This window comes from Tetrao urogallus (assembly GCF_951394365.1).
Source record: "Tetrao urogallus genome assembly, chromosome: 1".
In the NCBI taxonomy this organism is placed as follows: domain Eukaryota; kingdom Metazoa; phylum Chordata; class Aves; order Galliformes; family Phasianidae; genus Tetrao; species Tetrao urogallus.
This window is the reverse complement of record NC_136813.1, coordinates 24,668,499-24,683,197: the sequence shown is the minus strand read 5'-3', so window position 1 is coordinate 24,683,197 and position 14,699 is coordinate 24,668,499. Positions and strand designations below refer to the sequence as shown.

Here is a 14,699-nt window from a genome sequence, read left to right as displayed (position 1 = left end):
AACATCTTTAGAGACATCCATCTTTTTTTCAATAGGATCACCCCATTGAAAAATATCAGTAAAGAAATAACCAGTGCATTATTTATTATATTTTAACAAGAAAATGAGACTTTATCTGTGTGACAAAAAAAGATTGGATCTCGGCAAGTCAGTCATATAGGGTAGCTTCAAAAAGGCCAATTCTTTAGTCACAATGCAGAGTCCCAAAATAAATAGACCTTAGCTACATGCCAACATCACTTATTCCAGAAGACTTCAGTAGACATTAAGAGCTTCCAACTCGATCTCTGGGAATAATCCGTAGATCTGAACCGTGCTTTAGAAATACATTTCCTAAACAAACAAACAAGAGAACATTACCAAACAAAATAAGTTTCCTAAGCAAGCATGCGCATTTAAAGAACAATAATGCCCTTAGATCAGTGTTCAACATCTTTGTAACAATTTCTCTATATGCTACAAAACCATTTTTTGTATTTCCAAAGAATTTAATCTTATCCTTCCTACAGTGCCTCTCTAAAGAGCTCTTGCTTTTAAGTAATAATACCAGACTCAAAGTCATCTAAGACTTGCAAGTTACAGCCTTTCAACTGTGCAGTTCTATGCTGGAATGCCTAATTTCACTTATATATCATGATAATTTCAAGACTGAGAAATCAAGTTTTAATTCACTAAAATTATTTTATTTTGAGGTAATTAATGCATATACTGATTCTTAATTCTCTCCCTAGTTCAGTATTTATCTGCTTTTAACTTCAGAATCTCAGCTGTTCTACTCTTACTTAGATACGTAGAAAACCTTCCTGTACGTTTCAATTTAGCATCAAAAAATTCTTCAACTTCTCATTTAACACTGTGTAGTCCCAGTCGTGACAGTCTTTCCAGGAATGTGCAATACAAACATTTTTAATACTTTTATGTCTAGAATTATTTCTGCATGCATTCAGGATCGTCTCTACTGTTCTCTTCTATTAACTAAACATGATGCATTGTTTAATTACCATTTGGAGTTGCTTTTTTATTTTTTTAATTTCATACTGGTCCTTTGTGAAGCAGACTGTATGCAGTTCTACAATATCGAGTTTTAATCACATCTACGTGTTCCTATTCATCTCTGTGTTGACTTGTAAAAAGAGTGTAATTCCCTTTCCTTCTAAAGCACTCCATTTCATGGATGTAGAATGAGTGCACTATTGACAAAGATTAAGATACTTAACATTTGTTCATTAACAACATACTGGAACTTTCCTTTTTTTAAACTTAATGAATCTACCACATAGATCAGGACTTAAACTGTTCTACCTGTTCAATATAATAACAGAAACTCCATTCAAAAGAATGGATTATCAAATGTTAAAAAATACTGAAGAAATACATTACAATCACAAAATCATAGGATATCCTCAGTTGGAAGGGAAAGACAAGGATTGAATACAACTCCTGACTCCACAAAGGACCATCTAAATTTCAAACTCTCTTTCTGAGAATGCCATTCAAATGCTCCTTGAAATCCAGCAGCTTGGGGCTGTGACTTCCCTCAGGAAGTGATTTTTATGTTGCAATCGTAATCATAAAACTAAAATTTCACAGCTCATGCAGGCAGTAATTCAACCCATTTCTTAATCTGCTTCTATCATTAGTATCACAGTGGGTTTTATTAAAGTTACAGCATACCATTACCTAAACTACTGAGGATTTCAAACTGAAATCAGTACAGAAATTAAATGTTAAGCCCAGCTACTTCAGCTTTCATTTCCCTTGCCATGTGAAATCATGTAGGTAGAATTAAAGCCATATTTGAGGAGTGCTTTTGTCAGAAAGTCAAAGAAAAAATAGAACGGGACAAAACCTCTAAAATCCCAAGGAACACTAAGATTTTATTCCCAGATCATCTTAACCGGAGAAGTTTTTAAACTCTAAAACATCTGCTCATCCTACTGGTTCAACCCACCAGAACTTCATAATATGGAAAAAGGAAAAAAATGTAAGGTTTGCTATATCAAGTTGCTTCTAAAGCATCAATAAGGCTGAATTAAGACTATAACTGAGTTACTTAGGTTTACTTGTAAACTCAGAAGGGATTTTGTTTTGAATCCTTGATTTGGTGGCTCTCTTTTTCCAGTCCTTCTTTCAGTTGAAAGCAATGCTACACAACATTGTCATGGCAAATGGCATTTATCTTCTTTGTTAAAGAAATACATAAACCCCTGTGCCTAATCTTACATTTGTAGACAAGATTAAGATCATGAGAAAATATTTCAATCTAGATGTCTTTAATTTACCTGAACCTTGACTATGAAATGCTGTTATATTACTGATGAGTAATTGCTCAACATTTATCAAAATTTAGGAGAGTCAATGCAAAGCAACTGGAGATCTGAATTTGATGCAAATAGCTGCAGGCATGATGAACTGCCATGTGAACATTTTCATTTTCAGGAATAACGTAGCCCTTAATCCATTTACTTTGCAGGATTACGCTACATAATACAAAATGCAAGCATACCTCTGAGGAAGAACAGTGTAAACATATCTTATCTTAAAGAACTGACTTTACTGTTTCACCTAAATGTTCTTAAGTGGCCGTATGAAAAACTGCCCTCACAGGCTGATGATGATCCAGTAGCTAAACTATATTGTTAGCTGTATCATCTATCTTCATTGTACTTGGCCATATGATGTGTTGGGACTGGTGCTATCTAACATCTTTGTAGGCAACATGAACAGTGCGATTGAGTGCACTCTCAGCAAGTTTGCAGATGATGCCAAGATGAGTGGTGGCAGCTGACATGCTAGAGGGAAGGGATGCCATATAGAAGGACCTGGACAGGCTTTAAAGGTGGGCCCCATGCCAACCTCATGAAGTTCCACAAGGCCAAGTGCAAGGTGCTGCACTCGTGTCGGGGCAATCCCAAGTGCAGATACAGGTTGGCTAGAGAATGGCTTGAGAAGAGCCCTGAGGAGAAGGATTTGGGGATGTTGACTGATGAAAGATTCAACATAAGCCAGCAATGTGTGCTTGCAGCCCAGAAGGCCAACTGTGTTCTAGGTTGCATCAAGAGAAATGTGATCAGCAGGTCGAGGGAGGTGATTCTGCTCCTCTACTCTGCTTTCATGAGACCCCACCTGGAGTTTTACGTATGGTTCAGGAGCCTCCAACACAAGAAGGACATTGAGCTGTTGGATTAGGTCCAGACAGGGGCCACAAAGATGATCAGAGTGCTGAAGTACTTTCCCCATGAGGACAGGATGAGAGTGCTGAGGCCCTTCAGCCTTAAGAAGAGAAGGCACCAGGGAGACTTATAACAGCCTTCCAGTACCTGAAGGGGACCTACAGGAAAGCTGGGAAGGGACTTTTTATAAGGGCAGGTAGCAACAGGATAAGGGAACATGGTGTTAAACTGGAATGAGACAGATTTGGACTAGATATTAGGAGAAAATTCTTTACTGTGAGGGTAGTGAGATGCTGGAACAGGTTGCCCAATGAGGCTGTGAATGCCTCCTCCCAGGAAACATTCAAGGTCAGGCTGAATGCGGCTTTAACTGACCTGGTCTAGAGAGAGATGCCCCTGCCTGTAGCAGGGGGGTTGGAACTAAATGATCTTAGCAGTCCCTTCCAGCCCAAACCATTCTGTAATTCTATGGTTCTATGCCTCTATGTTCACGATGAGGACAGCAGCAGCTGAGGAGTCTGCCAGAGGCAGCACACTGGCCAAAAAACAAGGGTATCCTAAGGCAAGCGCAAGGTTGACAAAAACCTCATGTGGTGCAGAAAACCAAGTGCTCTCTTGATCTTCACTTACAAATGCTGTTGACAGAACTGCAGATATCAAAAGTGGATTGCTGTACTTCTGTGATTCCTTCTACAATTCCAAAAAAATAACATCAAGCAACTGACCTTCTAACTCTTGCTTACTGTGAGATGCTCTGCAAGATTTTACTTTATACTATTTATCTTAAGAGGGCTAGGTATGCTAATTATATGAATGAGAAAGTGGTATCTAGAAAGCCAAAAAAATGAAACACCCAAAAACCTAGAAGCAAACTGTGCTACTTTTGGCAACACGCAGCAGACAGAGGACATAAATAAGATCTGGCAAAAAGATCTGGCAAAAACCAGAGAAGCAGCAAGGAACTCTTCACTAACTGTTCATCATGTTTGCAAGCAGGAATAAAATTAGATTCACAGTTTGCACCAGGTGGAATCACCTGGAATCCCTTGAGGGGAACAAGAGGACTATCTGCAAGACCACCCTTTTTGAGAATGTACTTTACAAAGCACCTACAGTTCCTGCTCTAAAACAGAGTGTTACTCTTCTAAACAGATCTTATCAGAATGGCTTCTGAAATACCAAATACTACTGGAGTAGGCACAGTGGTGAAAAAAAATATAGCTATCATCTGGTATTTTAGAAATTAGTAATTGCTCTTTTAGACTGCACTAAATAGCTAAGTCCTAAAGATCATCAGTACCTCACACTTCCACAGTCCTACTGAACAACAGTTCTGTGGATTTAATCTTTCACTCAGAACACTGACTGTAGTTTCAACTACTGGACAACTGTACTCCCATTTAAGAAATCAAAACTTTAGATATAACAACCAACCTGGAGTGCTATGTGTTAACTTAAAATAACTGAGTTGTTTTTTTTAGAACTACTGGGCTCCATAAATAATAACTTACCTGCTGTCTGTGCAGGGTTTATTCCTATTCCATCTAGGAAGAAATTAAAGCAGAAAAAGAGACAGACAGGACAGTGAAATGGACTTCACAGTTTATTACATTGAACTTACTGCCCAAAAATATAAAACATCAAACAATACATACCTATCACACCAGCCCTTCAAATAGCTATTTCCAATAATCAACATCAGTCACATCAAAGAAACTAACAAGAAATCTACAGCATAGAAAATCCAAACTACGTGTTAGGAGAAAACCACTCCAGTGAATAATAATGGCTTCATACCTTCATCCCATTCGTAAATAATAAGAAAAATGCTACTATATTATTAGATATTACTAAGTTCAGTTTGCACACTGTAGAGTCTGTGATAGAAAAGACGTTTCTGTGTCTATCAATATCCCTCAACTGAAACTACAGTATAAAAACTACATACTTACCGTTTGTGATAATGGCACTTGTTGCTGCAGGAACTTTGAACTACAGGAAATAAGAGTACAACAAAACAATGCAAAAGACATAGTTAAAGTAGAAAACATGGATAATACTCAAAACAATGATCATTTTAGCTTATTCAAGTAGAAAGAATCATGAGAAAATACTCCCCTGAGATTCAGAGATACAGCAATACTAAAGTTCACACTTAAAGTTGATTAGACATCTCAATATAGAGTAAGAAATTTGCAGTACTAAAATAACTACTTTATTTATATATATTTATATATATATTTATATATCTATTTATATATACAAAAATATATATATTTATATATATTTATATATATATTTATTTATATAACCATTTATTACTCACTGGATAAAATATAGAAGAAATATTAGTTCTAATTACACTAAATTAAAAAAAAAGAAAAGAAAAAAACACCTTAAAAAAGGCGTGGCCAGAAGGAAGAGTGAGGTGATTGACTCCCTCTACTCAGCTCTTGTGAGGCCCCATCTGGAGTACTGCACTGGGGTCCCCAGTACAGGAAGGACATGGAAGTTTTGGAGCGGGTCCAGACGAGGGCACTAAGATGATCAGAGGGCTGGAGCACCTCTACTATGAGGAAAGGTTGAGGGAACTGGGATTGTTTAGCTTGGAGAAGAGAAGGCTCCAGGGAGACCTCGCTGCAGCCTTCCAATGTTTACAAGGCTGGACTGTGATAGGACAAGGGGGAATGGTCTTATATTAAGACAGGGGAGGTTTAGGTTAGATATTAGGAGGAAGTTTTTCACTCAGAGGTTGAAAGACTGGAACAGGTTGCCCAAGGAGGCTGTGGATGCCCCATCCCTGGAGGCATTCAAGGCCAGGCTGGATGTGGCTCTGGACAGCCTGGTCTGGTGGTTGGTGACACTGCATATAGCAGGGAGTTGAAACTAGATGATCACTGTGGTCCTTTACAACCCAGGCCATTCTATGATTCTGTGATTTTATGAAACACGTGGAAATGAACTTCTAAGAAGAACACGTTACGTCATGCCAAATACTGTGAACAAACAATACTTTTCTAAATAAAAAACAAATGACCAAGAATACATATGCTCAAATTTTCCAGAATAAAAATGGTCAACAATCTTAAACATAAAACACACACATGTATTTGTGGGCATACTAACTTCATACTGGTGTGTTCAACAGAAAGAAACACTTACAGGACCAGAACAAGAGCCAATATGAAAACATTATATAGTAGGAAAAAATAGAAGGTTGCATCTGAAATGCATGGAATTTGCACTGAAAGAATATTTTTACCACACAAGTCAACTCTGTGAGTAATTAGTAATACCATCAGGTACATTATCACTATTTGAACTTCCCATTGTTGTGACTGAAGATGGTATTTGAACCCCAAATCAACTTTAGTCAATCTTGGTTAATTTTGACCCATTTCCTAGCTTTCTTCTTGGCTCCATTTTGATCTCCAACTGCACTGCTGCAAGAAGAGTTCACTCTAAGATTTGCTTATAAAAGGAGGCACTAAGAGCACTGCATCTGATCCAGCTCTGTCAGAATTCTGACACCAGCCTAAGCAGGCTTTGTACCCTCAGTCAGCACCATATGCCCCCACGATACCCATCCCCACATCCATCCATCATATGTGGTCAATTACACTATACAAAAATCCGTGCACAGATGGGGCTGCATCAGACATAGGCTGCATATTATTTCAGAATAACTGAACTTCCGGAGAACACAAAAAATAATTATTTCTTAGGACTTATTTTCATGACTATAGGAAGTCACAAAGGACCCAAAGAAATATCCTGTACTGCATAATGTGGTTGGATCACACAGGATGGAAGGGGTAGGCAGTGTGGGTGCACATCAATCAGTGCTACTTGGATGGTTTGAGGACCACACGTTGCTCCTTTGCCACATTTTACTTAGCTCTATGATCAATCCCTAAGACTGGTGTCCAGGTAATCAGCAACTATCATTTGCTCCTCAGAAAGCACTTCTCTTATGCAAGAAAAAGCACAACTATGAATGCTAATACTACATGCTTTTCTGGTAGAATTAGAGAGCTCTCATTTGCTGAGCAAGTCGCTTCAGCTGAACCTTTCAGTGGCATTCATTAATTGTACTTTCCTCATTTTCTAATTGCTCAAATCAAAATTCTGAGGTTCAACTTGCAAGAACTCCACACATTAACAGCAACAGCTAGAATTCATGGATACTATGCTTAAATACAGCACTTAATTATTGGTATACCGAAAAATTGCCTTTCATCTCCAGACACACAATAGTAGCATTTTTTTATTATTATTAATTTTAAACTTACAATCTCTTAGCTCTGTACCTATTGCAGGTCACTACCTACTCACCTTGCAATGTAACATTAAAAAAGTAACTTTTGCAAAAGACAAATCATATACCAGAGTCACTATGGAAAGGCCATGAGGAAAGTAATAATTTGTCTTCAAAGCCAGGTTTGAGTAATGAGTTCATAAATTGGGAGCTACATATTTAACACTAACAATGTAAAAGTAATATGTCATCTCATAATAGCTAAGTACTACACATAGTTGCTCTCTCCCTCCTCCTTCTCAGCAGGAAAAAGGGGAGAAAATGAGATGGCAGAAAAAAAAACCAAACACTTGCAGGTTTGAGACAGGAGCAGCTTAATGAAAAGACTTCTGAGAAACAGAAGGAGAAAAAAGCTACTCTCCAATTCCCAACAGCAAGTAATGCTCAGTCACTTCTCAGGAAGCAGGGCCTTAGTACGTGTATGTACATGCGCAGTGGTTGCTTGCTTTCTTTATTAATTTTTTCCTTGTCTTTCTTCCTTCAAGTTTCATTGCTGAGTGTGACATCATACAGTACAAAATATTGGGCCATACTCAGCACGTTAAAATCATCACAATATAGAAAAGGAAACTTGTACAGGAAGTTGGTACACTATAATTCAGTATTGAATTTTAATATTTTGTTTGACTTAAAAACAAAAATCCTTCCTTTGTTTGATAAGCTTGTGTTCCCATGTTGAAAATATACAAGCTTTCCATAATACGAAGGCAAATTAATGCTCAAGTAGCAAAGAAATTCTCTGTTCATCAAATAAATCCCAGCTTTCCTTGAAACCCAAGTAGGATATCCTGCATCAAATACACACACTTAACAAATCAACTTGTTTGCTTTAAAAACCTTAAAAACTAATAACTTGCTGTGAAACAACTACTCAGCTCCCTCCCCTCTTTCTTGTTCCCTCATACCAACATTAATATCAGGCATTTGTGTCAGGAATCCAGATTATGATTGCAAAGATTGGGCTGCCAATGAAAATATGGCTTAGCCTGAACCCACACTATGCCTCTAAAGTGACTCTTAGCCTTAACCCCCAGTATGCCTCTAAAGTGACTCTGCCAGTCAGAGACAGAGGAGGGCAAGAGAAGGAAGCAACACCCATGGTCAGTTTTGGAAGATACATCATCTTACGCCAACTTAAAACTTCTTGCAGGTATTAGTGGTAAAGATGAAGCCAACACAGCCAACAAACTAAACTCACTAACTGATAAAGCAAAGAAACTTCAAAAGACACAAGTTAATTATCCAGTCTGAACAGTTCAGCATGCAGCTCCATTACAGCCTCAACTCTGCATGTATGAGCTGCAATGAATCTATGATAAAGAACAGAGAGTGAACAGGACAATTCCTTCTGGAAATGAACAGTGGAAACAACACAGACTTTGCTGGACTTATCAGTCTAGGCCTCTGTGTGTGGGTTTTGTAGGCACAACTGCATTTATTCAGATTTTTAAAAAGGAAGAAAAACAGTTTAAAAAAAAAAAAGCCATGACATCAGTAAGCATATTTTCAAGTATTTATTATTATGTCTATTATTGCGTTCAAGTTATGTCACACTAAATAATCAACCCCTTTTACTCCCACATCAGCTGTGTCTCTGATATGAACTTCTGTCACACTGTGGTATAAATATAATATTAGAAAAGTTAAAGATACACTTTCCATTATCATTCCTAATTATTTATTAGAATATCAGTGCTTTAACAAATAGATCTTAAAGTAGTCTAAGACGCCCCAAGATTTTAGAAAAAATCAGAAGGGGGACTGCAGGAACAGAGAGAGTGTCAGCTAAATCTGCTGACTAGACCAAAAAAAGCCATCTGGCTTTGGAACGCTGTTTCAAATGAATGTATCTTAACCTTTTGTAGACCCAATCTGAAACAAAAAGCACGCACCTCTAATGACTCACACAGGTAATTTAGGCACCTATTTCTGGATTTTGGATTTCATGTGAAAGACAAAACACACAAAAGCTAAGAACACAAGTGTCACTTGTGTCTGGTTTTGAATCTAGCCCATATGTGTACCATCAGTACCATCTACAATCAGAAATGAGATGTATTCCAAAATCAAAGACTGCTGGAAACAAGTATAAGAAGTGTTACTAATTTCTTCAAAAAAGCTACAGAATATCCTGAATATTCTACATCAGTAATTGAAAATATTAAATAGGCAACAGCAGTAATTTGTAATCATGTTTACTACCATTTATTTTTATATTATTGGCATAAAAGTGCAATAGCGAAGAAAACGAGTAGGTCTTATACTTGCTACTGATGTGCAAATTAGAATCCTAGAATCATAGAACCACTGCCTCCTTAGAGTTAGAAGGGACCCCTGAAGGCCACCTAGTCCAACTCCCTTGCAGTGAACAGGGACAACACAGCTAGATGCCCAAGGCCTGATCCAGCCTCACCTTGAAAGTTTCCAGGGACAGGGCATCCACCACATCTCTGGGCAAACTGTTCCACTGCCTCACCACCCTCACTGTAGAAATTTTTTTTTTCCTTCAATCTAACGTACATCTACCCTTTTTGAGCTTGAAGCCATTTGCCCTTGTTCTGTCACCACAGACCCTGATAAAGAATCTGTCTTCTTTCCTGCAGCTCTAGATACTGGAAGGCTGCTCTCAGGTCACGTTGGAACCTTCTCTTCTCCATGCTGAACAGCCCCAGTTCTCTCAGCCTGTTCCCATACAAATCCTGTAAGAACTGCTGAATTACAGAATCCAGAAGTTTTGACAGATCCACTAACAGCAGTCAAGCCAGGGCTCATGAGTATCTAGCAATAGGATTTTTTTTTTGGCATGTTGGATTCAGTGTTGTATTTTACAACCAACGACCTTTTGTTTTCAGGCACAGTCACAAAATTAAGAGCAGTCACATCTTTCTACTTACTTCCTCAGCAGCAAACTTCAAGACAGCTGTGAAAGGTGTACTTTCGGGCACGCTTAGCCTGAAACGAGAGTTTAAACGTTGGGTGCGTGACTGCTAACATAAACCAGTATCAAGCGACTTTACGAGCAGCAACCCTCCTGCCAAAGATGTGTACGTACAGGATAAGGCAGAACAGAGACACACATGCCATTCATCTTCCACGATAAAATAAAAGCCAAAGAATGCCAAGGGAACCCCGCAGGGCTCAGGGCCCCACCTCACGCAGTACAACCCTGCACTCACACTTTGTAGGGCAGCCGCGGGTCGGAGGTGAGCGTGACTTTAAAGGTGACCTTCGACCTGGGAAGAGTGAGAAGAAAGCGGGGGTTAGAGGCGGTGTGAGGACCCGATGTGGAGCAGCACAGCCGGGATCGCACCCACTCACTCACATGCTGCCGCCGCCACCGCCGCCCGCCGACACGTCAGCCTCACGGCGGCCCTCACCGCTTCTCCCGCTCGCAGGGCTGCCCGCGACGCGCCTGATGGAAAGCTGCAAGTACAAAAACGCCCTGCGGGCCGCTGAGGGACAGCGAGTGGGGCGCTCGGTCTCTGTGCTTCGCCGACCCCGAGAGGGGAGGAGCTGAGGGTGGGTGAGGGGAATTGCGGAGGGGTACGGGGGTTTTTAGCAAGGCGGCAGCGGCGGCCGTTCTGTAGCGTGGGTTGGGCTCTGACGCTAGCAGCGCGGCGTTGCACCGGGCGGGACGTGAGGGGAAGGCGGGCGGGGCTGGAGGTAGGTGCTACGCCGTTTGTATAAATGCGGGTGTGTGGGCGCGTACTCAGAATCCTTCACGTTTTCCTGAGAGTTGTAGAATCGTAAAGGTTAGAAAAGACCTCTGAGATCACCTGGTCCAAGTGTAAGCACGTCACCGCCGTGCCCACTAACTCGGCTGTCGCTGCCACGTCTGTGCAGTTCCTGAACGCCTCCACGGACTGCGGCCCCTCCATGGGCAGCCTGTGCCATGCCTCACCACCCTTACTGTAAAAAGTTTTTTTCTTATGTCCCATCTAAATCTCTAATTTAAGACCATATCCCTTTGACTTAGCAGACCCTGCTAAAAAGTTTGCTCCCTTTCTTCTTACAGCCCCTTTTTAGATACTGAAATGCTATTCTGTGGTCTCCACGGAGCCCTCTCCAGGCTGAACAGCCCCGGCCCACTCAGCCTGTCCTCGTAGGAGAGGTGTTCCATCCCTTGGATCATTTCTGTGACCCTTCTCTGGACACATTCCAACTGGTCCACATCTCTGCTGTCCAGAGGACTCGATATCTGGATGCAGTACTCCAGGAGAGGTCTCACCAGTGCAGAGCAGAGGGGCAGGATCACCTCCCTCACTGCAGACTGCACTTCTTTTGATGCAGCCCAGGATACAGGTGGCTTTCTGGGCTACGAGGGCACATTGCTGGCTCACGTCCAGCTTTCCATCCACCAGTAGCCCAGGTCCTTTTAGGCAGGGTTATGTCCTGTGTTCAGGATTTTGTTAAAGCTCGTACAGCTGGCCTCAGCCCCATTGATTGAGCCTGTCAAGATCCCTCTGCAGGGTTTTCCTACCCCCAGGTAGTTCAACACTTCCTCCAAACTTGGTGTCATCTGCAAACTTACTTAGAGTGCACTAAATTTTCTCATCCAGATCATCAATAAAGCACAGTCCGAGGTCGTCGTTACCACACACTTGTATGCCAGACTTGTCAAGGCAAAACACTCTGTAGTGTTCAGACTGGGGTCTCATTAGGATCAAGGTAAGAGAAAAGCTGTGCAAAGAAGGAGTCAGTGTGTTGGCATCACTAATCTCTTACCTGTGGACTGGCTCAGTCCTCCGCTAATAAAATTCATCTTTTCACAGTTGCACTGCTTCTGAAAACAAGCAAATAAATAAATAAAAGCTTATGCAATGACATTAATATTTCTCTGTGTTTCATGCATTTAACTTTATGTTACTGTATCTGTCTTCCACAACAATGTCACATTTGTGGCTTTTGCTTATTTTCTCATCTGTTAATGATCATTTTGCTTTTCATTGCCCTGTTTCTAAGAAATCACACCATAAGTTGGAGATAATCAAGTCTTCTTTGAGCACGTAACTTTTTGTGTAGGAAAGTGTCATCCTGTATTTATTCCAGCCCTCTTCAGATTCAGGTCATTATTATCTTTTGATGTTGTGGTTTCAATTTATACAACTGTGCCATCTGCCGCTTTCATTAATGCATCACTGTTTCCCATACCAAGGTCATTAATACAGATGTGAAATGAGAGAACCATTCATCTAGAATTTCATTTCTTGCCTTTCAACTGTAAGGACTTTCCTTCTGGGGAAAGAAATACACCCAAATCTTCATGCTGTTGACTGCTTTTAGTGCCCACATTTATTTGGTTAATGCTGATTTGAGTACACATGTACCATATACCAATACTTATGACCTGATAAAGAGTTAGTTCAGGAAAGTGATTAGGAAAATGAGTGAATGAATGAATGAATGAATGAATGAATAAATAAAATTTAGGCAAATTTCATCTGGTTTTCTTTCTGAATCAGCACAAAGAAGGATGTGAGGAAGCACACCTGGTTCGTAGTGTTATTGTGTTCCACCTTAAGCCAGGTTTAGATGCTATGGAGGTGTATCCTGTGCAGGAGTGCTTGTAGGTAATTTCAGAGTCAGTGTCTTTAAAAGTAGTATCAGAAATCCAAATGCTTTTATAAAAACAAGACCTCTTTGGTGCTGGAAATTTGTAATTGTATGGTGGAAATTTGTACTCTGCTACCTAAACCTTATTAGAAAGATAACAGGTTTTTTTTTTTTTTTTTTTTTTTTTTTTTTTTTTTTTTTTTTTTTTTCTGAGAATTTACAATGAATAAAGAAAGAACTATGTATATGACTTTTTCAGCTAGGAGAATTAATGAACCTTGATGTCCTACCTGAAACTAGCCAAGGATGGGTTGCAGGTGGCCATTTCAGTAATGGGCTTATACACAAGAACATTCTCCTCAACTCAAGAAAAAGAAATCCATTCCCAATGAAGTCCTCCCTCCTTTACTACATGACTGAAACAAGAAAAGAAGCTGGAATTTTTTGTTCAATTTATTTTCCCTACAGCACTGATTTAGTGTGTGCCTATAGCCATGTATTTTGTGATTGCAATGAGGTATAGCTTTTGTTTTTGCAGCTGTGTAGACTGCAACAATTTGAATAATTAAAACCATTGGGGTTTTGACAATTTGCGATCACATTACTAGAATAGAATGCATTTAAGACAGGAAAAGTGAAAAAAGCCCCCCAAAATGACAAAATATATGTCCCTCTGAATACTGAGATGAGGCTGAGGTGAATTAAAATGTCTTTATATGGCACTTTAGATAAATCCTTCTAGTTGATAACAGCGTTGCAAGAGAGATAAGTAGTGCAGTGCAGAGGAACTGTTCATCTCACATGCCTGCAAGGGGCAGATAGTCACCTGGCTGGGCCTCCGTTAGTGGTGTGAAAGTGGCACTGAAGAGAACAATAGAAAGGAATTGGAATTTAAATGAACAGAAATTTACCTTACCAGGATCTGTTGACCAATATTTAACTGCCGGAGCAAGACAGTGTTTCTTGTCCTATCAGAGGGTAAAATTATCACAGAAGGGGCAACTACTGAAATGTAACAGAGCTTGTAAAATTATAAGGAGGTGGAGAGAGGTGTCCATTTCTCAAGAAGTTACATCCTATACCAGGGTTGTTTATTATATACTTGTAGTCTGAATCCAACTTCCTTATGAACATTTTTTGAGTTGCCATAATTAATTACCATGATTATTTTACTAATTATTTTACTTATTTATATGTTTCTGAAAAAAAAAATACTCTTTGATAGTATTTGCTACTTACTTTCAGTGGAGTTGAGGACACTGTAGAGTAAATATGCCAGAAAGCCTTTTTTTGAAGAAATGGTATTTAGCTTCCTTTTTCCTTCTGCTTCCCATTTTGTCTTATTACAGTCCCTGTTGGCTACAATATATTGGTAGGTATTCATTTAGAGCAGCCTTGAGGCACAGAACTTGGGTTCATAATTTACTGCTCATCTTGCAAACAAATAAATGTGGCCACAGCTCAGAGTTTGGCCATAAAAATTAAGCTGCCTTGTTTGTTTTTTTGGAAAGACATCTCCCTTTTTTCTGCTGTGTCTTAAAATCTTTTATCTTTCATGTGTATTTGTAAGATTTATGAGGTGCACCTGCCATGTGAAGAACATCAGTTTCTGTGCTACAAAACAAGTGTCTGTGAATAGGAAGATTGCCACAAAA

At 39.6% G+C, this 14,699-nt stretch overlaps 1 protein-coding gene across 1 annotated transcript; it reads right to left on the bottom strand.

Annotated features, from left to right (window-relative positions):
• Positions 1-265: 265 nt before the first annotated feature.
• Positions 266-11,369, bottom strand: UFM1 (ubiquitin fold modifier 1; the record flags this gene model as incomplete). The annotated part of the gene is made up of 7 exons (XM_079534545.1): positions 266-333; positions 4,685-4,717; positions 5,126-5,165; positions 10,386-10,443; positions 10,668-10,724; positions 10,814-10,914; positions 11,268-11,369. 7 exons carry the CDS (start codon positions 11,367-11,369, stop codon positions 266-268), a joined length of 459 nt encoding a protein of 152 aa, XP_079390671.1.
• Positions 11,370-14,699: the final 3,330 nt, after the last annotated feature.